The 25,987-nt window shown below is 41.7% G+C and overlaps 1 protein-coding gene across 2 annotated transcripts in view; it reads right to left on the bottom strand.

The window, feature by feature from the left end:
- Window positions 1–22,942, bottom strand: part of GABRB1 (gamma-aminobutyric acid type A receptor subunit beta1) — a 246,755-nt gene extending 223,813 nt beyond the window's left edge. Inside the window, exons 1-3 of one of the 2 annotated variants that reach the window (XM_054028881.1) lie at window positions 22,814–22,942; window positions 22,566–22,657; window positions 22,209–22,276 (exon numbers count right to left, since the gene is read on the bottom strand). In XM_054028881.1, coding sequence (XP_053884856.1) covers window positions 22,209–22,276; window positions 22,566–22,657; window positions 22,814–22,893 — 240 coding nt within the window. In that variant the 5' untranslated portion in view covers window positions 22,894–22,942. The remainder of the gene's footprint in view (window positions 1–22,208; window positions 22,277–22,565; window positions 22,658–22,813) is intronic. The other variant, XM_054028882.1, reaches the window with a different exon arrangement.
- Window positions 22,943–25,987: the final 3,045 nt, after the last annotated feature.

Here is a 25,987-nt window from a genome sequence, read left to right as displayed (position 1 = left end):
AGCACCTCCCAGGATCAGGTCTGGTGATCTGCCCAGCTGTACAACTGAAATTACTGAAGATCCAGCTCCCTTGGGGCTAGACTTCAACACTGTTTCTCAGAGTAAGATATAACTCAGCTGAGTAGCATGGCAGGTCAGGACACAGACCACTGTATTTATGAAGATCCATTTTCTTAAAAGCCCCACATCGGGGAGGAGAAAGGACATAGTGTGACGCTATGCACTAAAGCGCTTAAAATAAATACATAATAAAAATCCTTCTCACACACAAAGTCAAGCTCCTCTTCCCTTCAGCAAGGGAAGGAGGAAAACAACTTTTGCTCCAGTCTTTTATTCTTTTTAATATTTTGCAGCTGTACATAACCATGGTGATAGGAACTGTCTGGAAGCCAAAGACAGAGAGACCATGGAGGGATACAAATCAGTCCAAATGTTAATTATTAGCAACACTTTCTGTCCTTGCTGCTACCAGTATAATGTTCTATAAATTGTGCAAATATGACCTGATCTTTGATGAAATGTTTTAGCCCTTCTACAGAATAGCCATATCATATTTGTTCCCTGGCTTGTTCAGGTACTCACCAGAAATACTCTCTGCATTTAATAGCATCAGCAGTTTTAGATTTAAAGAACAAATAGAAAGAAATAACATGTTTTATACTATGGCATATTTGAATCATATCTCAAATGCATATCATTACTGAATTCGCCTGTGAATCTGTTCTGAAAACAGTATGGCCTTAAATATTAAAACCAATAAATAAACTAAATAAATTATGAATACACAACTTTCTCAAGAGAAAAGAGTGAAAGAGCAAGTATGCTTGTTCTAAAGGCTAATACCAACAGAGCATGCATGATACTGTGAACTATCTAGCAACTTCCTTTTATCTCCACATTCATACTGTGTTTAGATGTAAACATAATGCAGTGGACAAAGAGACAAGTGTGGTAATTCAAGTTAACGTCACAGTTGCCTCTTGATATATCACAACAACATATCACTCAGTAATCCCACTGAGTAAAGTGTAATTACCATGGAACATCTTGTGCTGTCTTGGTATTTCTCACAGGGTAAGTCAGAAATTAATTCCTGTCAGTGCTGTAGGAATACTGTGGTACAGCTGCAGGAACAGACTGGCTGGGTCACAGGTCAGGGTGTTCCACCACGAGTACAGGCCATTCGGGACATGCTTTCTTCAAGTGCAGGCAGACAACCACACTACAACACAATGCAGGCAAACATATGCCCACTGTATATTTAGGAATTTATGTGGCCCCATCACTGTAATAGCTGAGTGTATAAAAATGATAATGAATTTATCCCCTGGATAGCCCTCTGAGGTAGGGAAATAATAATATCCACTTTTAAACAGATGAAGAATTGAGGCACAGAGAAAATCTGTAGAAGTACTGGAAATTGAACCCAGGTCTCCAAACAGTGCCTCAACCACGAGCACGTCCTTTATCCCTCCCCAATCTGCCCTCCTTTCAAAATACTATCATATACAACCACTTTGATTGGTGGCTTGAATTCTGATGGGTGGTGCTTCCCACTGAATGCAAAGTCAAATCTCAAGTCTCTGTATTGCTTTTCAAGCCCTTCATGAGACTGGCCCAAGGTGTCTGAAATACCGCCTCTCCCTTTGTGATCATGACCTCCCATGTAAGTTTTGTTCCACTGTGACAATAAAAGTGTTGACCACTGAGGGTGGTGTGATCACAGGAGACTAAAAAACCAACTCACCTGAGAGAGAAGAGTTACCACCCACAGATCTCACCATGTTCAGAACTACATGCAAAACTCATTGTGAGCTTATCCTTATTTTTTATTTAAAAATGAAAATACTAATATAATGAAATCCAGCCAATGACTCATACCTTTGGAGCAAGGATCACTTGATGATTACCTCCTCTTTTCATTCCCTCTGAAGCACCTGGCACTGTCGGACAACAGGATACTGGGGTAGATGGACCTTTGGTCTGACCCAGTATGGCTGTTCTTATGTTCTTAAGCAATAGGGAGAGAGATTGTTACCTTGTCTTTTAAAGCTTATAGGGCACTCTGATACCACAGTCGTGGACATGATATAAAAATGATGGCTAGGTAGATGGCCTGGTTATCTGGGCTTCAGTGGGAGTTGCTTATATGGAGAGCAGAGAGAATGAGGTGTCAGATTACTGTCAGGAGGAGTGATAGCCTCTTAAATCAACATTTAAATGGTATCTTGGGATGGATGGATAGATGTAGTATCAGGGAAATATAAAATAGCTGTAAGAAAGACCAAGCTGTCTGCAACCCATATGGATGTAATGGAGGAGAGTGTATGTTTGAGAGAACAAGGAAGGAGTTCTTTGTTTTTTCTACAAACCCATGTTTCTTTATCTGCATTTGAATTCTCATTGAACTGTTCACAGAAGATCTGGCTTTTAAATCAACCATTAAAGATTCTCCTTAATATCCAAATACCATTCAGAGCAGGTCAGCTTGTTTTGAGTTTCTATGTACTGAAAATCATCAATTATTGCAATAAAATACAATCAGTTTAAATACAATTGGCCAGATTCATCCCTAGTATAATTCCATTGATTTCATCCCAGCATTTCTAGTTTCAAATAATCAAGAAGAGCATCTGGGGATTGATATTTTCAGTGAAACAATAGTGAGAACTGAAAACGACATATTTTCCCATCTAGACATCAAGCATAACTCTTTTTCTTGAGATTGGGTTTATAAAAATAAATGACTCAAGTGCACATGGATAAATCTAAATATTAATATATTCAAAAATAGTTCAATACCTTGATTTTAAATGTGCACCACTCTGCAGTTGTCTAATATTTCTGTGGCTTGATGTTACTAAATTCTTGGATGTTACAATGTGTTATCATGCTAATTTATATACCTGGAAAGCATTTGAAACTCTGACTCAATTTATCTGAGTATAAGTAGGGCAAAATTAAGCATCCCACTGGGCGTGGTTGAGTCACTGTATTTTCAGTTCAGTATGTAACGCTCAATTTTTTCATCCCTTCCAATAAAATCATGCTGAACTATCCATTATTTTAAACATTTGAATAGAAAGAAAAGTAACCAATAGCGCTGCAGATCCCCTGCCTTGCTTTAGCACAAACACCCATCTACACCCTTAAGCCTCCCTCCCACCCCCAGCAAAACAACCCATAAGCCTGATCAGAAAGATCAGATTGCAATGTCCTGCGTATATTCGTGTAAATGGCTCTATGTGGTCCCACTTACACTCATGTATATCTAGAGATGCCACACGGAGTCAAAATTGAAAGAAGAATTTGGCTCCATATGTTCTTTTGTTTTAAATATGGTGAGAAGAGGTAGGTCCTGATCCTGCCAACTGCTCTGCATGGGCTGCCTGTGCAGAACCCCACTGATGTTGATGGATTTCCATGTGGGCACTGGGTTCCACCCACACACAGCAGTTTGTAGGACTGGGGCTTCACACTACTTCCCATATGACAGGAGCATCATTTCAGAAAAATTCTGGTTGGGGAGGGGGCAAAAATGGTGTCAGTATATAGAACATTATATGTATTATATTATATCCCGCAAAGCCAGGTGGGCGGGGGGCAAAGCAAAAAAGAGACTGACCCTCAGGCCCCATAAAAAATGATGTTCCTGCTTATCTTGTACTTGGTGGTTGGTCCTTCCAGCCTCCATCATCTCTAGCTACCCTCCTGGTAGGATTTCAGAATACAAACTGTGGGAATCACTGGACCAAGTCTTGTAAAGGAAGTGAAGGCATTGCCTATGGAATAAACTTGTCTAAATAATTCACGTTTGCATCATCTTCAGATTAATAGTTGATCATTTTTTTAAATAAATACTTGTTTCAAATAAATCAGTGCCTTAATAGATGGCATTTTGTGGGAAGAGGCTGGTTATAGACAGGAAAGTGGCTGTAGGAAGGAAAATGTTTACTGGGGAAATTAAATATATTTAATCTTTTTTGTTGTTTGTTTTCACTTCATGATTTTGAGGAAAATCTCTGCCTCCGTGCTTTACACAGTGCTGGGTGAACCTGGATTTGGGTGTGATGTGAAAATTAAACTTTCCTAAGTCTGACAACTTCATAGCAGAGATAGTATCAGGATCCCCATCTTACTTGGTGTTATCTTCTGGGGAGAGGCTGCTGTCCATGTTTTGACCTGACATTTTGAAGACTGATTGCAAGTTAGCACCTGGTACTGGGAAGACAGCTGGCTGTGCAGCTGCTCTTTACCAGCGCTGTGCGTGCTGTTTTCACCATCTGGTGGACCGAGGACTGATGCTGATGTCCTTGGCAATGGGAACCATCTTTAACAGGAGGCCAGGAGTTTTCCTTATCTTGTGAACATTCCTCACAAAAATGCTGGCTTGTAAAAGAATTAATATTAATACTTTGTAAAACCCTTTTCCCTTTCTGATGTCTATTGAAGGCCTGCATCTTCCCCCCCCCCCAAGTACAATATCTGGGGAAAGAATGGGTACCTAGGGAATTGTTGAGATACATCGCTCTGTAGGATCTTGCATTGGCAGTAGCAAGCCCTGCAGTATGAAGCAGAAGTTTTAGCTTCATATTTTGAACTGACCTGATATTAAAATTGGCCCCGTGTGTTAAAGCTTCCTCACAGTGCAAATCTCACATGGTGAAATGATAGGCTGACTCTCTGGGCCATAAGAACTAGGCCAAATGTGTTACAAATATCATATATATGGGTGGTATTTTAGCTAGAGTTGTCTTCGCATTATATTTCCTAACTTACTATGCTAGAGTCATTTTAATCATCTGCTTTGAAATTCTAATACACATTCTTTCTTTTAATGATTATATCTAGAAACAAGCCTGGCTCTTAACACATACTGCTGTGCTTATTGAAAACAGAACCATTTCTCTGGAAACTGGAAAATTCCTATATTTTTTAGCCTTCACGTGCAACTGAGGCAAAAGTAAAGAGAGCTCAATTTGGATCCCGTATTTGAAACTTTGTTTAAGAAAAGTATTTAATAACGTATAAAGAAAGTAGATGATATATTCAGAAGACCCACTTATGATATGGAAATGTGGGAAAGGCATTTGAAGTAGGAATTTCTTCCTTTGTATTATACCGGATCCATACTACAGCTAAAATAATTAACCAGGAGTGCATGTATAATGATCAATAATGTAAGGTATCTCCTGCAGCCTGAGTCAAACCCCGGGTAACATTCCCATTGACTTCAAGATACAGTGGCAGAGGGGATATAAGAACCTATAGAACTGTGAGACCAGAATTTGATCCTATGCTCATGGAAAGGAGCCAGGGAGTTTCCTGCTTAAAAGAACTCATAAACATTCTGATATTTAAAAGAAAGCAATTAATGACAAGCAAACAAACAGGAGAATATAATAATTAAAAGTGAGACAACATAAATCTACTTAAAGCACGTTGAGATCCTGAAACTGGCAGTGCCTTAGAAGTGCAAAGGGTTATTACTATTAAAAGAAAACAAACTAACTAATGTGGATCATGTACAAATTATACTGGAGAAATATTTGCTTAGGGTTACAGATAGAATGTGAGCACTAATTTGATATTGCAAGTGGGTCAATTGAATAAAACTCTTCTCAAGGCCAGATGATGACCGAATCTGGGCAAGTGGTAAAACCAGTGACTTCTCTTGATCTAGAATTTGTTCAGTATTATTTTTTGTTTAATATTTGTGCATAATAGAAGATGCAGGGTCAGTGTGAGGGGAAGCTGTGAGGATCTGAGTACTGTGTCTTTAAATCTCTGGCCGGATTCCAGGCAGGCTCTAGGTGAAAGCTGTATGGTGAAGTAGAAAGAGACAATGTAGCTTTAGGGACTACATGGTTTTGCTTAGTCTAATAAAATTCCTTGCTCAGCATTTGAAGAAAGTGACTCTTTCTGTGAGTCTTTACCATTGTGATATGACAACAGTTCAATGTCAGTTTGAGATCTGCCTATACATGAAGTAATTTGATTGCTCATCCATGCTGTAGACATCTGCCATATGTCTCTGTCACTACCGGGAGTGACAGTTTGTACTGAAGTTAGCCTTTATAGATTACTGCAGAAAAGGATAAATTGATAACCTCTCACATAAGGCTCACTGTGTATAAGGCTGTGTCTGATAAAAGACCACTGCATTGTGAGTGCCTGGTTCCCCGCTTTTCTAGAAGCCTGTTGGACATTTAACAAGCGAAGGAGTGACAAGCTGAAACCTTCTACTTCAGATGAGATCCCAGCATGTTATTGATCAATTGCAGCTTGCTCTTTTTTTTTCTGCTCAATACTGACACAGTGGATAAAATAACCAGAGAATTTACAGATGTCTGCTAATATGTTTTCAGTGTTAAAGTTCCCTCAGAGGAACCTAGGGATGTTGCTACATTGCCTGTGAAGCATGGCGTATGTGTGAAGTAAAGCAGCTTGGAAAATTTTTATCAAAACGGTTTTCCATTCAAAATGCTGCTTTGACAAACTTGAATTTTTTCATGAAATCACATAGATTTTGTTGCAATTTTCCATAAAAATATTGAAATGGAAAATGATTCCAGGCTAACACAAAGAAATTTAAAAAAGCTGCTCAACTAATTAGTACACTGAGTGCTTTATCTTATTTTCTAGCTCAAAGGGTCAAACTATTTAATAACAACACACACAGGAGACATTTTGATCTAGAAATTAAGATAAGGCATTTCAATTAGTACTATACACAGCTGCCCTTAATGTTTTTAAAAACAGAATAATAGAATACTTATCTTGACGTCATATTATGCACTACTGGTGACATGCCATAACAATGTAAAAGTAATATAAAAATGAAAAAAAAATGAAATTTCAATTTAAAAAAAATTCAATATTGAATGTTTTTAGACTTTTCATTTCATGGAAAGTTTCAAAAATATTTGTTTTGTTTCATACTGGAATGAAAATGTCTAAATTCCCCAGCTGTCTAATATGAAGTCACCAGCTCTGAAATGCATGTTTGCACCACTGTGCTAAAGATATTCAGAGTAAATTGTTTGTAAAAGTGTGGAAAAAGAAACTCCTCCTCTTTTAGGGTGTAAAAAGTGGCTATGTTCTAGCTGGTGATCCCATAGATGAGCAGGGGGAGGGACGGTGGGTAGCAGAGCCAGCTCCAGGCACCAGCTGAGCAAGCTCGTGCTTGGGGCGGCAGATTGTAGGAGGCGGCATTCCCCCCAATCCTTGGGCGGCACGGCCGCTTCTTTTTTTGTTTTTGTTTGTTCCGCTCCAGCTGCCCTGTAGGGGGTGGCGGCGTGGAGGAGGGGAGCAGCAAGCCCGGCAGGGCAGCCCGCGTCCTTCCCTCCCAGCCAACTGCAGCGCGGAGCCCTCCCGGCAGGCGGGGCAGCAGTTGGGGCTGCGTGGTTGCGCCCTGCTGAAGTCCTGGCCACCCCCTTCTCTCTCTCCCCCCCCGCTCCCTCCCCCGTCCTCCCGCTAGCCGGGGCACCAGCGCAGGGAGTCCCCCTGCACCCTGGCTCCAGCCACGCCGCAGGTGTTTTGTTTTGTTTTTTTTGTCTTGGGGCGGCAAAAAAGCCAGAGCCGGCTCTTGTGGGTAGGGTCCCATATTATCCTCTCACACTAATGTAAATCAGGAGTAACTCCACTGATATCAGTTGTGTTACAGAATTGTAAAACTGATGTAAGGCAGAGGGGCTTATCCTGCAAGTTACTGAGCACTCTGGCCCTGATCCAGCAAAACAACAGAGGTTGAGGAGTGCAGGTGAAATTCACACGCTTAGTGTTAAACACATATTTAAGTGCTTTCCTGGATTTGGGCCAGAGAGTTCAGCATCTTGCAGGAGCAAGTTAATAAGACCCCAATTCAGTTCCATTGTATACATCTGTGATCATATGTCTGTGACTAGACTTCACTTTTCTACTGATACTATTAAGAGTCTCATCAAGTTGAAATCCAGGAAAAACAAATCACTCTATTACTTTAATATGATTAAGATGCTGAACAATATTTAGACTCTGTGTATCTATTTCAATGATCTCAACTTTGTTGCCACTTGAGTGATTTCTATTCTAACAGAGACAATTAAAAAAGACACTACCGAGAGCCTTCAATCTCAGCCCAACGGATTGCTGCATTTTAATGGAGAACATTTATTCCAACCTGTAATTACATTTGGCAGTCTGAAATCATTCATCCTTTGTTTTGAAGCCAGGCTCTCTCTCTTTCTCTCAAACATTTTATTTTAAAAAACCTTTCCAGTCATCGCCCTGCCCTGTTACAAGGTGAATATACATATGCTATTGGATGTTTATGCAGAATCACAACACTGTATTTCTAGAAGCTGCATTTGTGTCTTCACCTTTCCTTTGTTCATGACACAACACAAGCCGTCAAAGCTTTGCTAAAACAGAGATGGAGAAAACTGACATTACTTAGGCCAAACAATCTTTTAAACTTAAAAGGACCCTTTCAAGGTTGAGGGGATGAAATTTGACCTATCTTTCTACCAAGTCCATGTAATTCTTTACACGGGGCTACTGCTTGAAAAATTGTGGAAACAAACTGCATTAGTTGGCCATATGCCACCATAACATACAGTAGCTGACATTACGGAATTCCTTGTGGCTATATTTTAAGCTTTAAAAGCTTTGGGGTGAAGAGGGTTTTGTTTAAAATGCCTTTTTGAGCACAGTCCACATAAGAGGAGGAATTTAAAATGAGAGACATTTTACCAGCTTGAAAGTGCCTATGTGAGCTCCAGAAGTCTTTTTTTATAAAAAGAAAAATGGGTGTCTCTCTATTGGCTGCCATCTTGAACTCTTTCAGCCGGTAAGAGCTACATTTCATACTTTGCTGTTACTGTGCAGCATACATTGAGGGGTCCTATAAGATTTAACATCCTGGGAACCAAGAAATCTTAGAAAACAGTTCTCAGCAGCAATTGTCTCTAGCGCCCACATTAGCAGCATACCTCAGCGGGGGCCTCTTGAAAATCTTTGGTTTTGATTTAACAAAGTGTACTCAGTGTACACTGAGGAGAGTGCATCTGAGAAGGGTGTGTGTGTGTTGGGGGAACTTCTTGGGTTCTATAGTGTTAAGCAGAGCTGGTCAAAACATGGTCAGTATGTTTCACAAAAAAAATGAGATGTTTAAAGTCTTCTGATATTATTGGTATTGGAATTTTAGTTTTAATTTTCCTTCTTTCTCTTGCTTGTTAAGTGACAAAATGGAAAGAGATTGGGGCAGGTGGGAGGAAAAGGCCAGAGAAAGTAGAAAAAAAATTGACCCCAACCCCCCACATTTTTGTGCTTGACAGTGAGAACATTGGAAAAAACTGAAAAATATTTTAGAAAAAGGACAATTTTTGTTGAAAATTTTTTTGAATGACAAATTTTGACCAGCTCTAATATTAAGGGATCTGGAAGTGTCTTGATATTAAGGGTCCTGGATAGTCTCAAAGGGATCACTAAATCAGTCAGTTATATGTGCAGTAACAGAGGACAAGCACTGTTTGAACCAGCAGACGTTTTTCAGAGGGCATGCCCAGGGGTACAAATGCTGAAGGAGGTGGGCAGGATGGGGAATGCCAGGGACAAGTTGTTACTACTCTGGAGATGATCATCTAACTGTAATTGCAAATCAAACACATTCTCACTGCTCTTCCACCCCCCTGCTGCCAAAGTCAATGGCAAAATTCCCATTAACATTAAGAGGGCCAGGATTTCACGCAACATTTTATATGCACTTGAATCTCTGGTCACATCTGTGGTGGAAGTAGCTGTAGCCACCAAGAATTACACCTGGATGAAGAATTGTGCTAGGAGCATGACCCAGAAATTGTGCCTGAATTGGCACATTTCTTAGGGTTGCCAGACACCGGCAGATGGTCCCTTGGCATCAGATTTTTGCCTCTGTGGCACAGCAATGGCAACAAGATTCCTGTTCTATTTGTCCAATTTTATGCTCAAGGGGGAAAAAAGGGGGTGGGGTGAACAATGAGGAGGAGGTGGCCCACAGGACAAAAAACCTACCCACTCCAGTCATTTTCTTTTCCATTCTCATTATCACAAGGATTTGTGTATCTTATACTATTTGGCAGCATTCTCAGCACATTATTTATACAAAAGGGAGACTTTACCATTTTATATACTTCCTTCAGCAATGTACTCTGTGATGGGTTATTATATTTGGCTGAAGCCCAAGAGTGTCAGGAAGCTCTGGGACTAGGGTTAATGTAAGGGGACTAGAAGCAGCTGGAAGCCAAAAGTCTAAATTGAAACCAAACCGGAAATCAAGGGTAGGTTGGTGGTGTGGCTGGAGAGCCAAACAGTTACCTCAGGGCTCCCACCCTGAGCCTCAGAGTAACTGAGAGTTTTATTTGCTTCACACCTTATTGAAAGGGTGTTTGTGACTTTTATTTGCTTTGAACCCTGAAGCCAGGGAATTTGCACCTGTTTGTGTGGCTCAGAATTTGGAATACTGTTTGCTTTAACCCTGAAGCCAGAAACCTTTGGGACAAAGTGTTTGTCTACATGGGGAAGCTTACTGACCTAGCCATTCTAGTGTAATTATATCAGCATAGCTATATCGGTAAATTTTCCTGCGTAGACAAGCCTTCCGTTTATTCAAGCTCTGGGAAAAAAAATGGATTAAGTCCCCTTTTAGGGGCATACAGAAGGACCTTTACTTGAGTATTGGTTTATTCATTTTGCCTGGGTCCGTTTCATTGAAGGATCATTTACCCATTTAGACAAATGAAAAATAAGCTGAAAAGCTTTCCTGTAACAGTGACTCAGTGGTTTAACCTCAAGCTGCCTACTTAAGAATGCATTCTGTGTCTCACTTTTAATATAATTCTCCATTTTTGAATGGACAGTGATAAAAGGATTTGACCTTTATGTATTATTGCTTGATTTCTTTTTCTGTATTTGCTGGAAAAAATTAAAATCAGGTGCTGAACAGTCTCATTAATATTCATTTCAAATATTCTTGCATGTCCTTCATCCCTTTCAACAGAGTTGCTATATAATAAAAATGTGCCTTTGTCTACATCTTCTGCACTAGAGCTTGGGGAACTCTCATTGTGAATGGTTTATTGATGAATTTTGCCTCCTTTTCAGTTCCAAATAATTTTTGATCTTTATGAATTTGTTCATGCAAGCATATTTCAACCTGTGACATGCTCATAAGCAGTTTGCTACCTGCAATTACTATTATTACCATTCTGTGTCTGCTCACGGTATTGCTTCTGTTCCTTCTTTGGATGATTAATAGATTAGGGAATTTTTAGATGACATTAAGCCTCTCTCTTTCTGGGAACTTTGCATTATGCTGAGTCAGCACTCCTATAAAAATTAGGTTATTGTAGTATTATAGGCCGAGTTAGCGCTGAGATTAAACTTTCTTTGGTTGCATTCACCCATAGAAATTGTGTGTTTATTCTGAACACAAAAGGCATGGTCATATTGTTGTTTGTGTTATTTCCTTGTAGGGCAGAGTCCTGGCTAAAGTCTTTTGCATGACCCTTGCTGAGTAAGTTTCAGTCATTTAGAATATGTTTACACAACAATGTAACAGCCTTGGCGGGCCTGGGTCAGCTGAGTCAGGCTTGTGGGGCTGTAAAATTGCTGTGTAGACGTTCAAGCTCGGGCTGGAGCCTGAACTCTGGGACCCTGTGAAGGGGGCGGGTCCCAGAGCCCAGACTCCAGCCCAAGCCCGAATGTCTACACAGCAATTTTTAGCTCCACAAGCCCAAGTCAGCTGACCTGGGCCAGCCACCATGCCATGGGTCTCTTCTTCCAGTGTAGTTGTACCCACGGGGTATGTCTTCACTGCAGCATTTGCAACCTCACTGCTAGAGAAACATGGGCCAAGCACAGTCAGATCAGCCACTCTGAGACCTGGCAAACTTACACCAGCAACAGGCTGTTTAGGGCATTTCTTTTAGCCTCTCTGGGCATGGGCTCACAGCAGTGTTGCAAAAGATGCAATCTAGGACAGCTAAGTCACATTCTTATTAAACGGAAGCAAAAAGAAAGAAATAGGAAAGAGAAAAAATAAAATGGGGAAGGAAAATGACAGCAGAAACCAAAGTCTCTCATCCCAGAGGTGGTCAGGATTTAGCTGGCGCCCGTGGAGGTGGCAATACCATTTGGTCCCTCTCTCTGGCCTGATCTGGTCTGGCTCTCTCTCAGGATCAGGGTGATGAAGGCCCAGTGGTATCATGGTGGCACCTGGGGTTGCTAGAGATGGCTGAGGTGGCAGCCATGAGGGTAAAGCTTGCTCCTTTCAGTCCACCTGGTTCCCAGCCAGCAGCTAATTTGATCCTCCTACTTAAATATTTTTTTAAGGACTCCAAAAGGGAATGATAGGTGGAATAGCCCATTCTCCTATTTTTCTGCTCATCAATTAGGCCTCATTTCTGACATACCAAGTCTGGTCCATTGATTTTCAGTCTCACACTCCTCTAATTTACTAGACACGATCTCAACACAGTCCTTGGATTGTATCAGTAGGCCTTTTTGTTTGGATTAACCCAGTCTTTTGTCTCCTTTTTGTACCTCTCCCATAAGTATTTATTAGTATAGGCGATTGGATCATTTTATTAATTTTTATCAGTTTTCCCTCAGTTGAGCAAACAATTGGGGTAGGCCTTCTAGACCACAATTATTACAACAGGCTCCATGCAATTCTGGAGCAGCTATAACCGGGGGGCGAGAATAGAGCAGTATCCTTTCCCGTCCCAGGAACCCTGCACCCAGCATGTGGCACCAACAGCACATTCCCCTCCCATTCAGGGACAACACATGGGCCAGCCTATCTCTTCGCCCCCCATCCCCCAACCACAGACAAACAGCCTTCTTTTGCTGCCTCTAAGGTATTGGTCCTCTAGCTCAAGTTGTAGCTGTCTGTGTTATTGTGTTGAAGATTTGACTTCAAAACAGGATTTGTGAGGGGAGAGGGTTTGTTACAGTTGCACTGCATAGAGTTTATTTTTAACTTTTTCTTTAAAAACCAGTCCAAAGGAAATTACTCCCCAAAATCCCTACATTAAAAGCGTTATTTAAGTTGTCAAGCCAAGCACTTGAAAGTTAAGAAAAATCAGATATATAGTTCTCCATGCAACCTTAATTCAGCCCCCTTATGAGTCTGCAGTATGATGCAATCTTTAATTACATGATCACATACTATTTCTCTTTCTGCAGAACTCCTGCCCTCATTTAGTATGCAAGTTGGATACATAGACTGAAGGCAGAGTCAAGTTGCATGGGCAGCCATAAATCTGGCATGTCCTAACTTTCTAGTGCTTGACTTTGCTTCTTACATAACTAATTTAATAGGTGTTTTGTGTATAATAAAAGTACAAAGGATTTCTGTTTAATACATTTTTATACAATTCTCCCAGCTGTTCTGCAGAAGATCATTTGTTATCTCACACATTAGTCCAGCGATTCTCAAACTGTGGGTTGGGACCCCAAAGTGGCTCGTGGTCCTGTTTTAATGGGGTCACCAGGGCTGGTGTTGGACTTGCTAGGGTCTGGGGCTGAGGCCCAAGCCCAAGCCCCACTGTCCTTCGGATTCGGCTTTGGCACCCTGCCCAGGGTGGCGAGGTTTGGGCTTCAGTTTTGGACCCCCCACATGGGGAAGAGAGCCTTGGGCTGGCTCAGGTTTCAGTCCCCCAAACTGGGGTCATGTAGTAATTTTTGTTCTCAGAACGGGGCCGCGATACAATGAAGTTTGAGAATCGCTGTATTAGTCTGTCTCTCTCCATTTTTCAGGCTGTTCCCGGATGCTACCAAATACTCTCACCCCACACCACTTCCTTGGTTTTGATGCATTTGGTCTCACATTCCTCCCCAATGGTGATTCCATCTAGTTACTCAATTTTCTATTCCCTCTTTCCATCCTTTGCCTAATATGAAACTCAATTTCAAATCTGAATTTTCTTAATCTTTATAGGTGTGTATCAGAATTTCTCCATTCACGAAGGGCTTTGTGACCCAACCCTATGGGGCTGCAGGGGCGATTAGTAGAGACTAAAATCCATACACAGCTATTTTGCCATTTGAGCTGGGCAATTTTTTTTAGGCAAATACTAAATTGCGTTTTTCAGGGTGTCAAGGCTGAATCCCCACTCTGTCACTCTGAGTGCAGAAGGTGGAGGCCTGCAAGGATTCTACAAATTAATACTTGCCACTCCAGGCATGTATTACACTCCCGAGGTCACAGCTTTTCTCTGACCTTGGCTTGGTAAACGCTGACATCACCCAAATGCAAAAAAAACAAAACAAACAAGAAAAACCCCCAAAACAACCCAACCCTTTGAACCCAGGAAGGAGCACTTGGGAATTCCTCCCTGTGGGGTACCCTCGAGCCCTTTCACCCTTCCCCCATCCCCTCCCGGGGGAAGAACTGAGAAAGAAAACAAAGGAAATTAGCTGTGGCTTCCAGTTAATCAAACAACATGCACAAACCTCTTAGGACACCAAAAATATAATCCTGTTCTTAAAAAAGGTAAAATTTATTAAAAACAAAAAGAAAGGAAATACATTTGTTACTTAGGCTTTTTACTAGATCTTAAAAGAAACAGTTACAAAAATTAAGCATCAAGATAACTTTCTTGAGGTTCAGTTTAAAGGTTACAAGCAAAACAAAAACATCTGAGCTTAGCACAGAGGAGATCCACAAACCAAAATAAACCTAATCACATCTATTTAAACATGCCCTGTCCAGTAATTTTTACTAGGTATGGAAGATGAATTTTCATAGCTGGTTCCAGACTTACACAGCATTCGTGCTTATAGCATTGCTGCTCCTTCTCTCCGGAGAACAAACAACAAAAGGAAAGTTTCTTTCCCATTTTAAGAAGTTTTAGCCCTCCCATTGGCTCTTTTGGTCAGGTGCCCACTTCCTTCTTCTTCTTTTTTTTTTTTTTAACCTGTGGGCTTGTTAACCCTTTACAGGTAAAGCAAGTAGAGAACAGCTACTAAGAGGAATTTTATAGCTAACTGGCTGGCTGGGTGTCTATAAACAGGAGCTACCCACCACTTTATTTATCACACAGGGTGTCAGAACTATTTGTGGATTTGGGTCAAATTTGCCTCCCCTCCCCCCCAAGAAAAACCCCCTGGATTTTTTTTTAAATTTGCGAAGTGTTTTGATGTTTTGATTTGAAATTATGTTTGATTTAGAAATATAGTACTGTTTTTTTAGAAAATGGTGAAAAACACCTCAAATCAAAACACACACAAAATAATAAAATTGGAAGGGGTTCAACTAAATGTTTCATTTGACTCCAAACCAAAATGTTGTGTTTTGGCTTTTGCGTCAATGAGCAAAAACTTAAACAAATCAGTTTTGGTTTGACTTGAACTGATTCATTTTCTTGAGGACTTTTTCGTTCTGCTCCGAACCAAAAAATCCATCTGCTCAGCTCTGGTTGCCACTTCCCTCATTATAGCTGCAAGCCTGGGACTTCTATAAGCAGCCTGTTTTGTTAACTTGGGTCAAGGTATTGCAGTAAACCAGACAAATCATGTCACAGAAACATAATAGATTTTGTCATGGCACGGTTCCTAATGAACTCATTTCATATTCATGTAAAGATCTAATATACTTTCATAAGAATTCTGTCATGGCGGAAAATTAGTCAAACATCATTAACTGAGACAAAGCAAAAGGGTCACCTTGCAGTTTTGAAAGGAAACACTTTGTAAATTTCAATTACTATAACAAAGATGCAAAAATAAACCTATTAACCGTGTCTCATGGTACATTAGGGAAGGAGGAAGTGTGTACAGTGACTAGAACAGGGGAATGGGGCCAGTACTACTGGTCCCACTTTGGCCTCTGCCATTGATTTGCTGATTAATATAAGGCAAGTCATATATTCTCCCAGTGCCGGAGTCTACCCACCTGTAAAATGAGTATAACACAACAAACCTAAATCCCAAACAGGGAGGTCATGAGAATGAATGCTTGGATTAATCCTTATGTGAAAGTCACTGAAAAAGCTCAGTGCAGTAGCAGTAGAAGTAAACTACTAAACACAATAACTATAAAACAATGCAGTCCAAAGAAGCTGAGTAGATATAAAATAAATAATTTGGGGAAAATACCAGCAGGGTTGATTACAAGACTGGGTGAGTTTCAATACCCAAATGGGTGAGATGTTTCACATTAAAAGGGTATATTTTCAAAAGGCTCCATCATTGGGCAAGCTGCACAGTCTATTATTCCTGATGTATTCATAGAGTTCACAGTAGTCCTTTTCTAGAATCTAAGCTAAAGTTGCAGCAAGTCTGGGGACAGATTTCACGCAGATACAGAAACCAGGCTGTTAGCCCCACAGTGATAGTAAGTCCATCAGGGGCAAATTCAGAGCAGTGCCAGCTACCCAAACATGGCTCCACTAAGGGTCAGATTATCAAAGGAACTCCATTTTGATTTAAGTGCCAAAATAAGCATCTAGGTTGAAAATCTGACCTCATTGGTGGGTGCTGAGTGCTTCAAAATCTGGCCCTCTGGTTTTGAAAATATGGCTCCATGTGGAGAAAGTCAGCCAGATGACATGCTGCTTCAGTGCATTTCCTGGGGAGACTCCTTCAACAGGGAACATGTGGAGTCCAGACAAATAAAAAGCCTCTTGCACTGGCAGAGTGCTTTCACCTGGGGAGTAGGGGGGCTGGCAGTGCTGCCACCTGTCCTTCTAGGTGAATGAATGGCTCCAGCAGCACAGGTGCCCAGTAGGCAGCAGAAGGTGTAACTTGCATCGTCTTGTGCCTTTTGTGATACTGGCCCAGAAACGCTAAGAGAGCAGTGGCAGCTCCTTTTAAATAAAACTAAACTAAAACACACACACACAACACTAATGTGTTTAATAGAAAATGAATGGTGCCTAGTAAAACAAAAGGAGAGGTTCAGTTCAAGAGCCAGGGTGAGGTAATAGCCAGCCTATCTTGGCTGTGATTCACAGACCCAGGATCACATTCTTCCACTGGGCAGGCCACATTTCACTTAAGCAGAGCTATAGACTCCTTAATTAGTGTAATAACAATGGTGGACCAAATTCATTCCTTTTGTCCCAGTAGGAGCTCTGTAGCGGATTCTGTAGTCGGTGGTACACATTAAGGGCCCAGTCCAGCAATCCTTACACATGCAAACTAGTCCCACTGAAGTCAATCAGTGAGGACTACTCACGTGAGTAAGGGTTGCAGGCCTTACTTTCATATTCTTCATGTGATACTGTCTGAGCCACATTACCCTAAATGAGGGAGAGTTAATGTGCCTTGAGGGATGTGGTGATTGTGTTATGATAAGCTGTTAATAGCATCATTAACAAAACATAATTGTCCTGTACATCTTACTTCACACTTTATAGTCTCATCTCAGTGTCCTGTGTTCAAAATGATTGTTGTCTTTCAGCAATGGAGCAATTTCCCCATCATAAAGATCTCTTGGAATATAATGGAGACCAAAGTTTGCAAATAAGTTTTCATTGTTTTCATAGCATGATGATTGCAAGCATGTTTAAGCAGATGGCAAGAAAATTAACAAGCAGCAACATTTTTCATTCTGAACAAATAAAGGAGCTGAATTTCACAGATACTGAGTATTTGCAGATCCCACTGAAACCAATGGGAGTGGTGGGTGCTCGGGACCAGATGATGGGAGTTAAGTGCCTAAATACTTTTGAAGATCTGGACCTCAGCACCTTTAAAAACCAGGGTGAAACTATTTACATTTTACTCTCAGTATTTAAGGACATTTTCAAAATAGTTTTGACTGTTCTGCTTGTGGTCCAGATTGTGACAGGCCTGTACTTGGGCACACAGAGAGGGAGGAGGCTGTGGTTTTAATTGCTTTGGCAACATTTGTATAACTTGTCATGCCAATAACATCTCATGGAGCTTGAAAAAAAAAAAAAAAAACTGCAGGGCCAGACACAGTTGCAGACTTGCACTGGAAAGAGCGTAGGGACTGCTCTCTCTGCCAGCGCTAGAAAGGAAGTGAGGCAAGAAGAAGGTGGGTCCAGGGCCCTGCAGTATAAGCAGAGGAGACTGCACCAATCTAAAGCACAGTGTAGTCTCCACAGTGACACCAGAGGCATAACCCCTCCCTGAACACCTTCTGGGGCAGTGTGGCTACAGTCTGTTACTGAGGGTGGTGGCTAAATGTCAACATTTGGCTCCATTTAGTTTGGAAACTTGTATTACGAAGTCATATATTGATATATATTACATGGGCTTTCCTCCACTTCAGTGGCCTTTGGATCAGGGCTGTAGCATAGGTTTAGATTCAAGCAGTAATGCTACTCTTAGGCTATAATTAAATTCCCCAGTGAAAAAGCTACCTGAGGTGTACCTGAGGCGTAACAATTCCTAACAGGGAAACTTCATTGCTGCTGCTTTGTAAACAGATAAACCAACAACAACAACAAAATGCTGGTTCTTACTATGCTAGAAATGTTTTTAAATAGTTTTTAAAGTAGGTGTATATAAATAAGTAATTTAGCAAGGGGAAGCAGCAGCAGAGGGAATGGAAAGGGGGCATGAGGTCAGAAGTTAGCTAATGAGGCTCAAGCATTTTGAAAATGTGAAGAGGGCCACCTTGTTGGCCTTGGAAATGTAATGAAAATGAAAGGATAACTGTCTGGTTTGAAGCATTTGTCAGTATATCAGTTAGTATTTCCTAAGCATAAAGAGGAAGTGAAGATTTGGATCAGGTTGTAAAAACTTGGTACCTAAAGCAAGGTACCTAAGTGGCTTGATTTGCAGAAGTGCTGAGTCCCAGGCTAGGGCTGTAACCATTGGACCATCTGTACATTAATTTAAGTTTATTTCACTATAGTAAACCAGATTGCAAACTACATCTCTGTGATGGTAAAGCAAGACAGAAATAGGAAAGTAGGAAAGCCAACACTTGAGTGAAGGGTCTCTAGTCTTGTCAGTTTTTTCATAGATTATGAATCTATGATCCAGAGATTCCAAGGCCAGAAGGGACAATTGTGATCATCTAGTCTGACCTCCTGTATAACACAGGCCATAGAACTTCCCCATATCTTTTAGAAAAACATCCAGTCTTGATTTAAAAATTGTCAGTGATGGAAAATCCACCAGGACACGTGGTAAATTGTTCCAATGATTAATTACCCTCACTGTTAAGAAATTACACCTTATTTCCAGTCTGAATTTGTCTAGCTTCAGCTTTCAGTCATTGGATCATATTATACCTTTCTCTGCTAGCTTAAAGAGACGATTATCAGAATGGTTGTGTCAGTGCAACTCCCCCCAATTTTTTTATCTGCAAACTTTGTTGTGCTGGTGTGGGAAGGGAGAGGAGCTGGGGGAGGGCAGACACATTATGGATTATGCTCTATGCAGCCCCAAGTGGAAATACTGCTGGAAAATACAACATAATTAACCCTGCACAGCACTGTGTGCCTCCTGTGGAATGGCCCCCTAAACTCCTATTTGAGGATCCAGCATGCTCTGCACCTCGCAGAATAAGGCCTTTAGTACCATTAGTGTTAGCATTAATTTCACTTTGCTCCTGCCCCCCTGAAAAGGATGTCAGCATAAAGTCATGGCAGGGGTAGACACACCATCTAAGGCAGCAATTATGTTAGAAGGGATGATTTGCTCAGTGACTAGTTTGGGGAGTCTGACCCTGCTCCCAGAGAATGGTTTGGAGGTGAGGATAGGGTTTGTCCTCCTTGCTTATCCTTGACATATGCAAGTTTTATGTGCTCTTTCCTCCACCCCATCTGCACAGTCACTAACATTTTCTCTTTGAAAGGAAAGTTCAGCAGGAACTCTGCAAGTTAGAATTTGCAAAGTCTGTCCATTGTGTTTTCCCTTCTCCCACCTACTGTTTATTATTACTTAACATTTGAATTAAGATACAACTTTTATGTCCCATTCATGGCCCTATTGTGCTGGGCACAACACATATAGTGAAAACAGTCCCGGCCCCAAAGAACTTACAACATAACTGTGACACTAAAATAAATATAACTATATTTATTCAACAACAGAAAATTAATATATACAGTTGAGTAGTAAAAATAAATCTGAAGAGAAAAATGCTGTCTTTTTAAGCATTGCAGTGATAAATATTAGACTGTAGGAATATTAGGAAAAGGGAAATTATTTTGAGACTGATGTCTTAATACTTTGTGAAATTTCAATAAACTGACAGCTAGTATCAAAACAAAGCACAACTATCCAGTTCCTCTTAGCTACATAGATGTTCCTCTTCAGATGGGACAAAAGTACCTTAGATTTTCATTTGAGACTGCCCCCCCCCACCAAAATGCCCTTGAAGTATATTAATCAGAAATGATTTTGATGGGATTAAAAGTTCTAACTGATTTTCATTGTCTGTAGTATAGGAAGAGAATGTGAAACCAGACCAGCACTAGATATTTTGTGCTTTACTTTTGCATTCATAACTATTATCATTCAGTCATCTCAGCAATGAAATTAACACAATCAAGTACAATGTAGCACACATCTTTGTCTGAAGTTACATTTTCTTGACCCTCAACCAGTTTTCATTTTTCTAATTTTGCTAATTAGCTGTGGAGCTTCCCTCATCTATACACACTTTTTTCTTTTCCCAATGAAAAAAAAGAAAAGCGCTTTCCAGCATTAGTTTTCTTTTTCTTTGCTTTTATGTTGAGAAGTTTTTAGTTTGTGAAGGTGATGTTCTTTCTTTATAATAGCCTTTATCTCTACCATCTAAATCAATTGACAGAGAAATTCAGTCTGTCCGTCTGTCAAAAATATGTACCAGGAATCTTTAATATTTTGAATATTTCTAGTATTTCAAATATACATAGTTGACTTGGGGTAAAAACATCAAGAGTAAAACAAAAACCTTATATATTACATATATTTAAATGCAATGAGCAATTTCAAAATTCTGATTTAAGTATATCCAAATTATAGAAATATTCTAAATGACTTTTCTTCTGAGCAGCCCTGAATTGCTTTATACAGACATTTGCTATTAATCCTGCTACTCCAAAGTATGTGATCCAATCTGCAATATCAAACTGTTTGCTTTTAGCAGGCAATTTATGAGAGATTGGATACCGAACTAAAACGTGATGGAAGCCGTTCCACCTCCTCCCCTTCTCCCCCCATTGCTGTTAAAATCCTCAACGACATATTTGCGTGTGGAGTGATAAAGTACTTCACATTACAGCTAAAATTTGTCAGTCATTCAGCAATTACAATCCACCCGTCCCACGCAAGAGAACTCTGGAATACTAGAGGGAAATCAACAGGCTTCTGCTCTCCTCAAGCAGTACCAATTCTGCCAGCCCTGAGTCTCGGCAGCACTGTTACTTACGCAGACAGCCTAGCAGCAGCTACTGTTGCTTTGACCATTTCCTCCACACCAAATCGCAAGAGGAGATTAAAATATAAACAGACTACACTTTGCCCTCTAACTTCCTAATACAACGATCTCGCCCCGCCCCACAGGTGCCTTTGGGTTCCAAAAGCAAATGGGAAGTTCAGCCAGAGCAAATTTCTGCTCCTGCGGTCTGAATAGGTAGCTACAAGTTGCATACAGAGACACGCAAAATCTACCATCCCTTTTCCCACCTGGAACACTGTTAGCAACCTGTGCCAAGGCAAAGGATCTCTGTCTCCTGACCAGTCGACAGTCAGCTTGCCTTAGCTGTAGCTATTTCTTCCGAGGGAAGCATGGTTGCCCCTAGATCCCGCCCCCCAGACTCCACAAATGCAGCGTTGTCATTGTGTCAAATATGCCTTTTATTATTATTATTGTTATTATTATTTTATTTATTTATTTATTATTTATTCCTGACTCCCGGCTCCAGCCGCCCACGGAGAGAGCGAGGAAGCGTGGAGCTGTCCTTGGTGCTGAAAGGCAGTAAGGCGCAATGATCGGCAGATGGCGCCGTGCCGTATTTTGAAAGGACATGAAAGGAGGAGAAGGTACAGTCCTGTGCAAATGCGTCCCAAACAGGTTTCCCCAGCGCAGCTATCAACAGCTCGTCTCCACAGAGCACTCAACGTGTTTAACTCTCCGCTCATCGTCCCTTGTTCTGGCATGAAAGAAAAAGCTGCACAGATACGAGTCTGAGATTTCCCCCCCCCCAACTGAACTCTAAGGGGCAGACACAACATGTGCCAATTTCAGAGCTCTGGTTTAATTCAGAGCGTGTACTCACCATGTTGACCTCTGAGACCATGTCTATATTGGCAATGTCTATCCTCATCCCGACATCAACAGGAGCACCTTCAATAGGAAACGGGGTTTTGTTATGCACATCATAGACATTTAAAAGCATCATCCCTGTGCCTGGCTGTGGAGTGGCATATATAAATGTGTATGTGTTTGCATGTGCGAGTTGGGTACATCAGGAGGTGTGTGCACGCATGTGAGTATGTGTGTTTGTGTGTGTACTTGGTCATAAATTGGCCCACAACCATTTACAAAGACTAATTTGCATTTGAACTGACATTTCCCTCTGATACAGGAAATGCAACACAGTTGTGCTACACGTTGAAAAAGACTGACAAATTACCTCCAAAGTCTGGCCTCAAGCGAATGTCGTATCCATGGAGCAATCTGTCCACTGTCTCTTTCACGTAAGACATGTTGCTAGGCTCATTAACGCTGAAGGGAAGAAGGACGGATTGTATTGAGAATCAACGCTAAAACTGCAGGCAGACAGAAAAACAAATGCACGTACACCTCCAAAAATAATTAGATCAACAATTCGCACAGGCACCAACACAACCGGGAGAGAGCTCACCAGAGAATAACGCTCACCTTTGCGCACAGCAGACCATGGCTAACATCACGGGGAACGAGAGAATCCCAAAATACTCTCGACTGTGAACTGTCCACATTCCTAACTCTGTCTGCAGAATTGGCTTTTCTGCGAAGATCCAAGGAATGCAACTTAGTCCAAGGCAGAGCAATAATTCCCAACAGACCAACGCATGCGCGGAGCTCGCTTGATCTCCAAAGACACCTTTTGCCTTGAAAACAATTTGTGTAAAAGAGTCAGCAGATCCAAACCTCTCAAAGTTCCCGATCTCTTCAGCCAGGCTTGTCAGAGCAGATCAGGAAAGCACCTGCTGTGGCAGCAAGGTTTTCTCCCCCACACAAGCTGAGCCCAGCGTGGTGGGCTCAGACAGAACCAGGCGCTGCTTTGGCATCTAGTGTGGACAGTCCCCGATTGCACATTGCAACTGAAGGCTGTTGATCTGGACGGAGCTTAGAGCACAGGAAATGGTTCGGGACATAACCGGCCGTGGAAAGTGTTCTGGGACAGACCTGGTTACCGTTTCTCTGTTGTGGGGGGTGGGGTGGAATAAGAGAAGCAGCAAGCCAACGAGCTGTTCTCCGATTATGTTTGTGGCTGGAGCAAAAGCCTCTATTGTAACTGACATGGGCAACAGCAGCTCCACAAACGTGAGAGCCACTCGGCTCCGCACACCTACAGCCATCACATAAGTGGCAAGTACCCGCCCCCCCCTGCCCCCCTGTCTCGGCAGGCATCAGCAAAAACGTGTGCAACACCTGATCGCTATTACCTCTCTTCCTCGCAGCCCTCCGCATACAATGGGAGCCTACACCCTGCCTTGGTTTTGTTCCTTTGTTGTATTTTAGCACAATGGATAGCTTATGCGGCTCCCGAGGGGTGGCAGACACACCTGGGAAGGAATCCTATGTGTGCAACATGGAGAGACACAACACTGCAACAGGCATGCTGCTGTGGCACAGCTGGACACAATGCGTGCACGTATTGACTGCATAGATATCACACCACCAACTCTCACCTCTCCCAGCGGGTTTGACGTGAGAACGCTGAGGGGAAGGGGGGTGGGGGGAAGAGGCACTTCAAAGCATCAGTCTGTTATTTTCCTTCCAGACATTTCCTGAATGTTGATGAAGAGGAATGTGACGGCTACAATCCTCCCCCTTTCACCACAGCACAAAGGTGCTTGAGGGATCCGTGATCCCAGTCTGCGTACACCTAGATGTTTGTTTATTTCCCCATCCGAATGTGAAATGCAGACATCATTGTAATAGGGCAACAAATAAGCCTCGGAGTTTCCCAAGGGGGTTTCACGCAGGTAAAACATAACGTGCACCCTCTGCTGATTCCGGTGTTTGATACCCAAGGCAGAAACTTCAAGGATCCTGAGCACCAGTGCACATGACTATGCATACTTAAAGCAAGTGCTCAGTCCGGACGGCTTGTTCCTCAAATAGACAGTGAGAGCGCTGAGGAGTTCTGGGCAGTTCAAGCGCTAGGCAAAACGTCCCTCCAAGGGGGCCTGTCACAGTGGATGGGGAGTCAAAGGACAAGGACGGCATTATACTAAACCACTGCAAACCCATACAAGAATGGGAGGAAGACACCTTTGCCAAAACCAGGTACTGCGGGGAGGTCCTCTAAAAATTTCAGCTAAACTAGGGGTGGTTTTTTTTGCTCCATCCTAAAAGATAAAACTATTTTTTCAAGTAATAACAGTCCCAAATCAAGCTCCCTTCACCTGAGCATTCCTAAACTTTGGAGCAGTTCAGATCACAATCCAAACCAAATAAATGCCCCCTATTCCTGTAATAGGTTGAACCAAAATCCTGGATCCAAACATTATGTACTAGGGGACAATTGGCACATGATTTCAATTTAGGGGTACAGACCCATCTCTGCCTAAAAGTAGTAGTAGTTTTTGTTTGATCTGCTGTGGCTCAGTTACTTCATAATTGATGTGGATGATGGATTGTCTGAGTCAGCCGATGGTTTTCATGGCCATCCAGGGGTGCTGGAACACTTTTTATAGTGGGGGTGCTGATGATAGAAACCATGTATTTGGTGTTTGTTATTCAAGCCAGAGGGTGTGGTAGCACACTCCCTCCCCCCCACACCTAGTTCCAGCAGCACTGTGGCCTTCATGACATCCACAGCACTATTGTATATGGTGGTTGGCTCAATCTATAAAACTGGGTATACTCATGATCTGATGTGGGCTGTGGTTGGAGCTGTCATGGATTGATCATTACAGCCTGCAGTTTGTGGGAGGGACACACTTTTCCTGTTTTGGTAAGGGACATGCTTTGTTGATCTTTCAGGCTAATGGCACCTGATTGGCTTCCAGAGGCTTCTGAAGAAGCATGCTGTCCTTTCAACAAATCCCTCTATTGAAGGGTTAGCAGACTTCATAATGATCTTTTGTTCACAATAATCTAAAGGGTGGAGAAGTGCTAAGGGGAGAAGAATTTTATTTAAGGAGAATCCGTGCTCCAGCTAGATTTTCACATATTTCTTCACATTAATTGCAATTTTTTAACTTCTTCAATATCTGATTACTAAGTTGTTTTAGTGCTAAGTGGAACCTGTACTGTGGGAAACAGGTATCAGGGGGTAGCCGTGTTAGTCTGTATCTACAAAAACAACAAGGAGTCTGGTGGCACCTTAAAGACTAATAGATTTATTTGCATGTGGGAAACAGGTAACTCATCTCTCCCAGAGACTGCACTGAATCCATCCCTTGTACTTGGTACCACTGATCATGAAGTATTGTTGACTCACCTATAAACCCTACCATGAGTGAATGGACTTGACCTCTGGTGATTCCATTCCCTTCTTGCAGAGTGTTCCAAAGGGGGTGATTTTGGCGATGGATGTGCATCCTCATGTGGGGATCCACCTTGTCACTCCTCTTGTGTAGTGTGTATTATTGGCCTGTGACAATTTGAGGTATCTATGTACACATATGAATTCTGGCTGATTTAATGAAATTGCTGTATCATTGAATGCCTCAGTGTATGTGGAATACACCATCTTCCACCTGAGGAGCATTAAACTTTGATAGCTTCCATTGAAATGGGAGCACCTTAGGACAAGGGGATGGCCATATCCTAGGTGAAACCACTTTTTTTCAACTTCTCTATGGGAGGCTGGGATTTGGAAAATAGAATAGCCCCAAA

Source organism: Malaclemys terrapin, chromosome 5 (assembly GCF_027887155.1).
Source record: "Malaclemys terrapin pileata isolate rMalTer1 chromosome 5, rMalTer1.hap1, whole genome shotgun sequence".
In the NCBI taxonomy this organism is placed as follows: Eukaryota; Metazoa; Chordata; order Testudines; family Emydidae; genus Malaclemys; species Malaclemys terrapin.
The sequence above is the reverse complement of the archived record's forward strand: the minus strand, read 5'-3'. Positions and strand labels throughout refer to the sequence as shown.